The sequence below is a fragment of the Trichoderma evansii genome (assembly GCF_050947405.1).
Source record: "Trichoderma evansii strain SZMC 28006 chromosome Unknown GGI43scaffold_13, whole genome shotgun sequence".
Taxonomy (NCBI): Eukaryota; Fungi; Ascomycota; class Sordariomycetes; order Hypocreales; family Hypocreaceae; genus Trichoderma; species Trichoderma evansii.
In genome coordinates this window covers 841,366-851,945 of record NW_028145193.1, presented here as the reverse complement: position 1 = coordinate 851,945, position 10,580 = coordinate 841,366, and the positions used below count along the sequence as shown (strand labels likewise).

The following is a 10,580-nucleotide window of genomic DNA, read 5'->3' as shown; positions in this document are numbered from 1 at the left end:
CGTTCTGACCAATTGGTATTCAGCGGTGAGTGTTGCGAAGAGTTCGAGATAACGCTGAAATTTGCTGGCTGAACCGGAGCCTAATATACCTGTGGATGGTATATGGTATTATCAAAGGTAGATCCTAACCTATACGATAACTACATTTAATCAATTGTATATACTAGTCAATCAATTTCAGTGAATTTATTTTATTGTCTATCGCTTAGATTCGATTCTTCGCCATACAATAGCCATTGTGATACGTATCAGCCAACATTGAAACACACAAACTTCAGTCTTTACATGATTGAAAGTGAAAAATAACTATGGTATTTCACCGTAAAAGTCCCAACTTGTCACTGATAGCACTTTTTTTCCCTTTCCTGGAACTATCGAAATTACGTGAGAGAGAGGTCTGAACATCAGTGACGGCCCGGATATCGGAAAATCGACGTTCTGAGATAGCCAAAAGAGGAAATAAATCCAATTCAACGGTAGTTACAGCTCAAATGTCAACTTCGGCCGTAGTCAAACTGAATATCGCCGAAATCCCTGCTGCATAGAGCAAGGGGGCACGTGTAAGCTGGGAAGGCTCTAGTCCCACCTCACCCCGTGGGGCTGGGGGCGTGAATCCTCATAACGGTTTCCCGGGCCACACCCCACGTGTAAATGTTGTATTATCTATGCATTCTGCATGCTGCATGCTTCTCTCCATTGGGAATTCAAACTATCATGGCGGTGTTCCAGTTCCCAGGACATGCCAATCGCGATAATCTCCGGAGTAAGCGGTATGATGCCCCACCTGGAGTAACCCGGACAAAAGGCTTCCCCCTAGATCGGATTGCATACCTTACTAGCGGCCAGTGGATGCGAACTTGTTTCCAGCTGAGAATCTTCAATGCCTATCTAAGAAATTTGCCCAGCACGGATACTCCGAGCAGCGTTTGGCTTGACGAAGAGCTTCTTAGCGCTTACGGATCCTATCAATAACCATCATGTCTCAGCCTAGGGCTCTGCAGGCTCTCAGCACATCAATGTGTGCTTATCTTGTCAATGGGGAGGAAGAGAGACCGTTGTATGGAATCTAGAACTCACAATAGCATATACTTTATCGTTCAGCCAATAAAATTGTGGATGCTAACGGATCCTGCTGAAAATCAATCCGCAGGGTACCTGAGCCTTTACTTTGTATGGACGGACCCTGATGAGGACCGTTGAAACGTGGGAAAGTCCTGAAGGATCTCGGGATCTACCATTTACATTCTCTTACCGTGTTCAGCCTGTTGCGTCTTCTGAACTTGGTAATCGTATTCATTGTCAAGGTCAGATAGTGGATCTAACTAAGATGCTACGCCTTGTACTCCAGCTATCTGCGAGAGAAAGGTGTGTAGCAGCAATGACAGCTTGGATTACATGTCCGTAATTGCTCTCCGTAGCACAGCATAGAATAATATTTAAAACGACATCATCTCTCTCATCTACAGATTTCCAAATCAAGCTTCTCATCACACCTCTTCACCTCTCTTTTGTAGAGTTCTATCTTCAGATTCCAAGACTTTCCTTGTCATTATCATCATTATATCATCATTATAATCAATATCATTCAAAATGTTCACTCTTGAGCCTGCTTTGGATATTCCCTCCGACTCGGAGTCTCTTCTCCGCAGTCACGCTAAAGATGCTATCGTTGTTACCGAAACAACGTATTTGAATGATGAAATACATGAGACGTCTGGACCTTCCAGTGCCTTCACCGTTGAAGACAACACGGTGTGCATTGTTGGCATGTGTAAGTCTTTTCCAAACCCTCTGGTAAATACTTGAATTGTTACCTAACGTATTCTTCTTTAGCCTGCCATCTCCCTGGCGGAATCACCTCACCATCAGGGCTTTGGGACTACCTGTACAACAAGAAGACTGCACAATGTACCGTGCCATTGGAGCGCTATGATTTTAGAGGATTCTACAATAAGGATGGTAGTAGGGCTGGTGTCATGGCAGTGGATGGCGGATACTTCATCAATGAAGATGTCCGCAAGTTTGACCCTTCCTTCTTTGGCATTAACAACCTCGAAGCGTCTTACATGGATCCTCAACAGCGAAAGCTGCTCGAGGTTGTCTATGAGTGTTTCGAGAATGCCGGACTATCTATGGAAGATGTGAACGGTACTAACACGGGAGTGTACGTTGGCAACTTTACTGCCGACTATTCGGTTATGCAGTCCCGTGACACCGATTATGTGCATCGACTTTCTGCTACTGGTAGCGGTACATCGATCATGGCCAACCGTGTCAGTCATGTCTTTAACTTGCATGGTCCCAGTTTCACTCTTGACACTGCTTGCTCATCCACCATTTACGCCCTCCACCAGGCCGTGAATGCGATCAAGAATGGCGACTGTGATTCCGCTATCGTTGCAGGTGCCAACTTGGTCATGTCCCCTGAGCAGCACTTCGGAACTGCAAAGGGTGGCTTCTTGTCGCCGACCTCTGCTTGCCACACATTCGATACCTCTGCAGATGGTTATGCCCGTGCTGAGGCTCTTAACGCCATTTTCATCACCAAACTTACCTCTGCAATGAAAAGTGACCGCAAGGTTCACGCTGTCATTCGTGGAACTGCCATCAACGCGTAAGTCCCTTTCCTTACTTTATTTTTAAGCGTAACTAACTGACATTGTAAAATAGCAATGGTAAAACTCCCGGTATTACTCTGCCAGATGCCAAGATGCAGGCAGCTGTCATTCAAAAGGCATATCAGAACGCAGGCCTTTCATTCGCTGATACCGATTACGTCGAGTGCCACGGTACTGGTACTCCGGTTGGTGATCCCATAGAAGTGGATGGTATTGCGGCCTGTTTTGCAGGCCGCGAGGGTGAGCCCCTGAGACTCGGAGCCGTCAAAACCAACATGGGCCACTCTGAAGCCGCCAGTGGTCTGACTGCCATCATCAAGTGTGCACTTGCTTTTGAGCATGGTGTGATTCCACCCACCTACGGTGTAAAGAATATCAACCCAAAGTGTAAGCCAAACTGTTCTATATTCTCTTTATATACCTTCCAAAGTCGAGTCACTAACATCTTTATAGTGAAACTCAAGGAGCGTAATATGAAGGTCATGACTGAAAACGAACCATGGCCAAGAGCCATCCGACGTGCCAGTGTCAACTCTTTTGGTTACGGTGGTGCCAATGGACATGTTATCCTCGAATCTATCGGCAGCTACTTCGTTGGCTCGCTGGCATCCTCCCCGGTCTCGAGAACTTTGACCAGCCCCTATGAGTCCAGCAAAGATCAGGTTTTCGTGCTTCCGTTCTCCGCTGCATCGGGCAAGTCGTTGGAAGCTCGCCGCAAGCAAAATATCGAGGCTCTGGAGAGGACTGAGCCAAAGGATGTGAAGGCCCTGGCAGCTGCCATGAGCAAGCGACAGGCCAAGCTGCGCCTGCGCGACTTTGTTCTCGCTTCTGCGAATGCTGACTCTCAGCCATCGGTTATTGAGACGGCTGACGCTGGCGACAAAGCTAGCCCTGGTGCTCAGCCTCTTCCCTTCGCCTTTGTCTTCACTGGACAGGGTGCTCAGTACGCCAACATGGGCAAGGAACTCCTCGAGAACGATATTGGTTTTTTGGCTAGCATCCGTGATCTTGACGAAGTCTTGCAGTCACTGCCTGCCGAATACAAGCCTTCTTGGACTTTGGAGCAGACTCTACTCGACAAACCCGCAGTCAGCAAGATCAACGATGTCACTCGCAGTCAGCCAATCTGCACCGCCGTCCAGGTTGCTCTTGTCAATATGCTGCGCACCTGGGGAGTCAGCCCAACAGCTGTTATCGGTCACTCATCTGGAGAGATTGCGGCCGCCTACGGTGCTGGTCTGCTCACTGCTTCTGAGGCTATTCTCGCAGCTTACTTCCGAGGCTTTGCTGTCGGTCAACTCAAGTCTCGTGGCAACATGATGGCTGCTGGTATATCCCCAGATGCTGCCAATGCTCTGATTGAGGAGCTGGGTCTGAAGGAAGTCCGAGTTGCTTGTGTCAATGCCCCCGAGAGCGTCACTATCAGTGGTGCTATCAAGGATATTGAGGCTCTCCAGGATGAGCTCCAGAAGGAGGGCAAGTTTGCTCGCAAGCTTGAAACTGGTGGCCGCGCTTACCACTCGCACATGATGGTTGAGATTGGCGACTTGTACGAGTCGCTTGTCACCCCTCATTTCACCACTAAGAAGGACGGCGACATGGAGGCTGAGATGTTCTCTACTGTTGGCCACTCCCCAGATGCTCTTGGTACTGTTGATATCTCTACCAACATGGCCTCTTACTTCCGCAAGAACCTTGAGCAGCCAGTTCAGTTCAGCGCCGGTTTGACTAAGATGATCACCGGTGATAAGTACCACTTGGTTGAAATTGGCCCTCACTCGGCCCTCAAGGGTCCTATTCAGCAGATCCGAACTGGTGCTAAGCGCGATAAGGAAGCTGTCCCCTACTCTCCTACGCTCGTCCGAAAGGAGAATGCATACATCTCCTTGAAGAAGCTTGCGGGAACTCTCTTCTCCTATGGTCACAGCCTGGACTGGTATGCGGTCAACAGCGTCCCACGACACCAATCACTTCCAGCCCCCATTCTGGCTTCGTACCCTTGGGATTACTCCAAGCCGCTGCCCTGGCACGAGCCTCGCGCCAGTGTTGAGCACCGTCACCGAAAGTACATCCGCCACGAGCTCCTGGGAACTCGAGCCACGGCTGGTAACGGCATCGAGTGGTGCTGGCGAAACATCCCTCGCGTGTCTGAGATGCCATGGCTGCGCGACCATAAGCTCGGTGAGTCTCAAATTGTCTTGCCAGGAGCAGCATACATGTCGATCGCTATCGAGGCTCTCTCGCAAGTGCTAGATATCAAGACCAAGCTTGTTGCAGGAGAGGCCTACGGGTTCGAATTTGAGAACGTCAACATCAGCGCAGCATTTGTCGTGCCTGAAGAGAACGATTCTGGGGCTGACAGCCTTGAGCTTCACACTGTCATGACCCAGCGAAAGATTTCTACCGTCAATACTTCTGGCAACTGGTATGAATTCTCTATTTCTTCTTTCCAGTCTGGCGTTGCTACCCTTCACTGCATGGGTAGCATTCGAGTCTCTGAGTCTACTCTGGCCCCCAAAGATGGAGCCGTTGAGGTCCAAGAGCAGGGCTACGAAGTCTGGGGTATGGCTCGCTGGTATGCAAAGGCAAAGGAAGAGGGCCTCAACTTTGGACCAACCTTCCAGTCATTGACTAGCCTCCACACTGATGGAAACCGAATCTCCACCGATTCCATCTCGACCACATATCTGGCGCCTCCATCCGAAGCTGCTAACGGCATGTTCTATGCCATGCATCCCATCACTATCGATGCTTGTTTCCAAGCTGCTATTATCGGAGGCACTGCTGGTGTCGTCAATGATCTTAAGGCCTTCATTCCTTGCTTCATCTCCAACTGCTCTGTCCAGATTCCCAAGGGTGGCTCTGCAAGCTTTGGTAGCGAGGAGGTTAGAATCCACACGAGCATGGAGAAGACGGGCTTTGCCTCTCGCGCTGTTGCCTTCACTCTTAGACTGCCAGATGGCACACCGGCCATTGACGTCCCTCACCTTCGCATGAATTTGTACACTGGAAAGCCTCCAGTTGAGGCTGAGACCAGTATGTATCTTCAGCGACAGCCGTGTCTGCGGGTCCAGTGGAAGCCTGACGTTCTTCGTCTCCAGCCTGGTTCCGAAAGTGCCATTCGAGAGTTTATTGAGGCGTTTGCAGAGGAGCAATCTGATGATTTGAATGACAATGGAGCTCTCATGGTATTCGCAGCCCTACTTGACCTTTTCGGCCACAAGATTCCCCGTATGAGTGTGTTGGAGCTTGGACAGGATCGTCAATGGACTCCCAAGGATTGCCAGGCAATCTTGGGTAAGGACACTGCATTCCCACGATTCAAATCCTGGAACGATGGTAAGCTTGGAGAGGACAACAAGATTGATATTGAGAGTGTTAAGGGTTCCGATCCTTATGACACCATCCTTATCCCCCATCTCTCCGTCTCAAAGAAGGTTTGGAGCAAGGCAGCAGACGAGGTCATCTCCCAGGTTTCAGACAACGGTATTGTCATCACTCGCAAGACCAAAGATGCCGTTTCTGCTCTTCAAGCAGCTGGCTTTACAACCTTGGAGCTACCTAACGAGACTCTTGCCGCTGTTCGTAACCCCAAGCAAACTGGATTAGAGAACAAGGAAGTCGTCATTGTCAAGCCTAACCAGTCGTCTGCCTCCATTGATTCTCTTGCCGACGCTGTGGCGACTCACCTGAAGAAGAACGCCGGCGTTGAGAAGCTGAGCACTATTACCATTGCCAACATTGAAACTGTTGCTCTTCACGACCAGGTCGTCTGTGTGTCTGTCATGGAGATGGAGAACGAGTTCCTTGCTACCATCAGCAGCGACGATATGGATCGCTTCCGCAAGATCACCGACAATGTTAGCGATCTCTTGTGGCTGACTGGGGCAAACATGCTCTCTGCACCCAACCCCAACCTTACCTTGTCTAGCGGCCTTTCACGGGCCCTGATGCTGGAGCAGCCAGCGCTTCGATACACTGTTCTCGACGTCGGCGCTGATATTATCAATGCCAGCCACTTGGAAGCCATTTGCAACAACGTGTCGGCGGCTCTGACTTTCCGCTACGCCACTGATGATAAGGAGTTCATCCAGAAGGATGGCATTCTCTATGTCAGCCGCTTCACTCCTGATTTCGAGCTGAACTCCCTCTTCCGTCAGCGTATGACGCCAAATGACACTATGAAGCTGGTTCCTCTTGGAGAGGTCGGCCCAGCCAAGCTCTCTGTTGGCCAGGTTGGAATGACTGATACTATTCACTTCCAGCAGATCTCCGAGCTCAAGACCACTCCTCAGGCCGGCTTTGTGGATGTTGATCTTCGCGCTGTTGGCCTCAACGCCAAGGACATCTACGCTATCAACGGACGTGTTGAGACTAAGGAAGCCACTACGGCCTTGGATTTCGGTGGTGTCGTCTCAGCTGTTGGACCTGGTGTCGAACATCTCAAGGTCGGAGACCGAGTTGCTGGTTTCATTCCCAACCACTTTAGCACCACGGAGCGAGTCCCTGTGCAAGCTGTCCACAAGATGCTGCCCGAAGAAGAGTTCACTGTCGTGCCTACTCTTCTGGGTGTCTACTGCACTGCGCTCGTCGCCCTCAAGGACCGCGCCCACCTTCGTGCCGGCGAGTCCGTCTTGATTCACTCCGGTGCTGGTGCTTTTGGTCTCGCTGCGATTACCCTGGCCAAGCACATGGGCGCCACGGTTTTCGCAACTGTGGGCTCACAGTCAAAGCGTGAGTATCTAGTCAAGGAGATGGGAGTTCCATCTGAAAACATCTTCCACTCGCGTAATGCCTCCTTCGTGGACGATATCATGACTGCCACCGGTGGCCGAGGTGTCAATGTCATTGTTAATTCCCTTATTGGAGATCTGATGCACGCTTCTTGGTCTTGCATTGCTCCCTTTGGACGCTTCGTTGAGATTGGCAAGCGTGAGCTTATTGACGCAGGCAAGCTGGATATGCGCATCTTCTTGAAGAACGCTACATTCACTGCCTTTGACTTGTCAGAGTTCTTCTACGACTCTGACAGCTACTACCAAGACGTTGTCTACAACCACACTGCCGAAGTGGTTAAGATGTACCGTGCCGGTATCATTAAGGCTTCTCCCATCGCAACATATGATGTTTCAGAGATTGGCCACGCCTACCGCTACTTCGGTAACAAGGACCGAGTCGGCAAAGTTGTCGTCTCGATGGAGAATCCCAGCAGCCTGGTTCAAGTTATGCCAGCAACTTACCAGTCTGTCTTCAGCCCTGAAAAGACCTACCTGCTCGTGGGCTGCCTGGGTGGTCTCGGCCGCAGTCTCAGTCGCTGGATGATGTCTCGCGGAGCTCGCAAGTTCTGCTTCCTTGGACGTTCTGGATGCGATAAGCCTAGCGCCGCTGAACTTGTGAACCGTCTCCGTGACGCTGGTGCCACGGTAAGCGTCGTCCGTGGCGATGTTTCTGAGGAGGACCATGTTCGTGAAGCTGTCATAACAGCTGCCAAGGATGGCCCTATCGGTGGTATTGTTCAGGCTGCCATGGGCCTCAGCGAAGCTCTGTTCTCTGTCATGACAAACAAGGCTTGGCACACTGGTATCCAGCCCAAGTGGAAGGGTTCTTGGAACTTGCACAATGCTCTGGAGGGCTACGACGCTGATCTTGATTTCTTTCTTCTGACTTCGTCCATCTCTGGAACCTGCGGTACAGCTACTGAGAGTAACTACTGCGCTGCCAACAACTTCCTTGACAATTTTGCCAAGTGGCGCCGTTCTCAAGGCAAGCCTGCTGTGTCTGTTGGCCTGGGTATGATTTCAGAAGTTGGATATCTCCATGAGAATCCCGAAATTGAGGCTATGCTGCTCCGAAAGGGTATCCAGCCCCTCAATGAGGACGAATTCCTCCAGGTCTTAGACTATGGTATTGCCGGTCCCTGGAGCGATGCCGAGTTTGCTCGCGGTGTCTCCATGCCTAGCGAGGCCGCTCATATCCTGACTGGCTTGGAATCCTACGGTGCTCGCAAGTTGATGGCTCAGGGTTTCGAAGTGAACAATGGTGTCACAGAGGAGGCTCGTGCAACTATCCTTGCCGCATCTCTCCTTGCTGAGAAGGATGCCAATGATGAAGAGAAGAGCGGTGATGTTGGCACACTCGCTGCTGCTGCTGAATGGTTCAAGGACGTCCCCGCTAGTGGTGTGTCTATGCTTGCTCCTGAGGCCAGTGCACCGACAATGCTCGATGCAATCCTGCGCCTTACCAAGAAACGCTTCAGCAACTTGATCCTGATGCAGCTTGATGCAGTCGATGATCGCGCTCCTCTTCCCTCATTTGGTGTTGACAGTATGCTTGCTGCCGAGTTCCGAACTTGGTTCTTCAACACTTTCAAGGTTGATGTTCCTTTCTTGGATATTGTCAGCCCACAGAAGTCTCTACACACACTGGCAGAGTTTGTGGAGGAGAAGCTGGTGGCCAGCTGGGCCAGTTAAGAAGTTTGCTTTTGGAAAATGAAATTGATATAAAAAAAATAAAGAATAGAGATACCATGTGGAAGAGTGAAGGCGTAGCTAGGGATTTTGATAGTGAACTTAGAGGTGGGTTCCACGATTGATATGCCTGGTTGCGCTCTTCAAGAATTTCTCTTTTGTCATCTTTCTTTGTATCTACAGGTATATGTCTTTGGGATATTCTGTATAGTTAATGTTTCTTTTGAGCACATCAATGTTAGATTTTTAAGTTTATATATCATTTCTCCATGACTCTTTGTATCGTTCTGTGAAGCCGTATTCTTACGTAGAAGTAGCCTCGATAAATGATCCAAGTAAATGTTAAAGCCCCATGTGAAATTCCAATGCTGATGGCGCCTCTAACATCACATAATGGAGCAAGTTCTTTGTTAGCATAGTAGTATATAGTCTGAGACAGTTAATATCTCATTGCTTCTTCTAATATTTTCAATTTGCCTTTGAGTGTCGATATGTGCCCAGGTAGCATTGGACTGAATAGAATCAGCTAGCGTGTTCTCATAATGCAATTCAGAAAAATATCGTGTAAAATAGGAACGACGCAATAGTACATCTTAGTGAAGAAGCTAGTATCTCCAGATAGACTTCTTCAGCCCTAATGCTAGTGTGCAATGCTGGTAAGTGTCCTGTACGTTTGCCCCATTTCGAAATGTCATCAATCACAAGTGTTGTCTCACTTTAAGACACCAGCTGATGTCTCGAATATTATTTGATTAAACCGCAAAGGATAATTTCAGGTCAGCATATGACATATCTGATCTCCTTGATTATCGCCATTTGTGCTCGTCATATGATGACTGCCCCTGTACCGCTTCAGTTACATAGTAGTCGAAATGTCTCAGTCTGTCATATTTTCTATTTGATGCAATCCTCAGCCCGCTCGTTCTCACTGAGAAGCTGAGTGCGGTCTCCACTAATCTACTCGCGTCGCGAACAGCTTGAGCGAACGCCCGAGATATGGGTCCTCTACAGGGGGTCGATAGCTAAACCCACGCGAATTACGGAGTAGTCTGGAAGAAGTTATTTCGTACGCGATGTAAAAAAGGTTAACGCGGTGACTGTTAAATCGCAATGCGGGAGATCCCGCTGACTGTGGAGGTGGTAGAGCTACAGTACTGTACGGTAGGCTACGGTATGTATCTACGATGTAGATTGCGGCTCTTCATGAACTGCTTTTCTGTGTGCTATCGTGAAACGATTGATTTCAGCAGAAGATGACACCAGTTCCACTTTGTAACGCGCGTACAATGCCGCATACGATGATGCGGTGTAGAAGAAGAGGACCGCCAGTTTGCTGACGTGCTTAGATTGATTGGATGCTGAATCAACGAATCGCTCAATGTTGCGGTCTCCAATATGAATTCTATCATGATAGGTAAAGAATTCCGAGGTGCCCTGAAACTGTCCGCCACATGACCATCAGGTCATCTCAGCCCTCGCTTGTACTTACGGTGAC

The 10,580-nt window shown here is 49.4% G+C and overlaps 1 protein-coding gene across 1 annotated transcript; it reads left to right on the top strand.

Moving 5' to 3' along the window:
* Positions 1-1,493: 1,493 nt before the first annotated feature.
* On the top strand, positions 1,494-9,307 carry GGI43DRAFT_428356 (type I polyketide synthase). Its single transcript, XM_083208950.1, has 4 exons — positions 1,494-1,771; positions 1,834-2,614; positions 2,671-3,005; positions 3,072-9,307. Exons 1-4 carry the CDS (start codon positions 1,591-1,593, stop codon positions 9,086-9,088), a joined length of 7,314 nt encoding a protein of 2,437 aa, XP_083059624.1. The 5' UTR covers positions 1,494-1,590; the 3' UTR covers positions 9,089-9,307.
* The last annotated feature ends 1,273 nt before the right edge of the window (positions 9,308-10,580 follow it).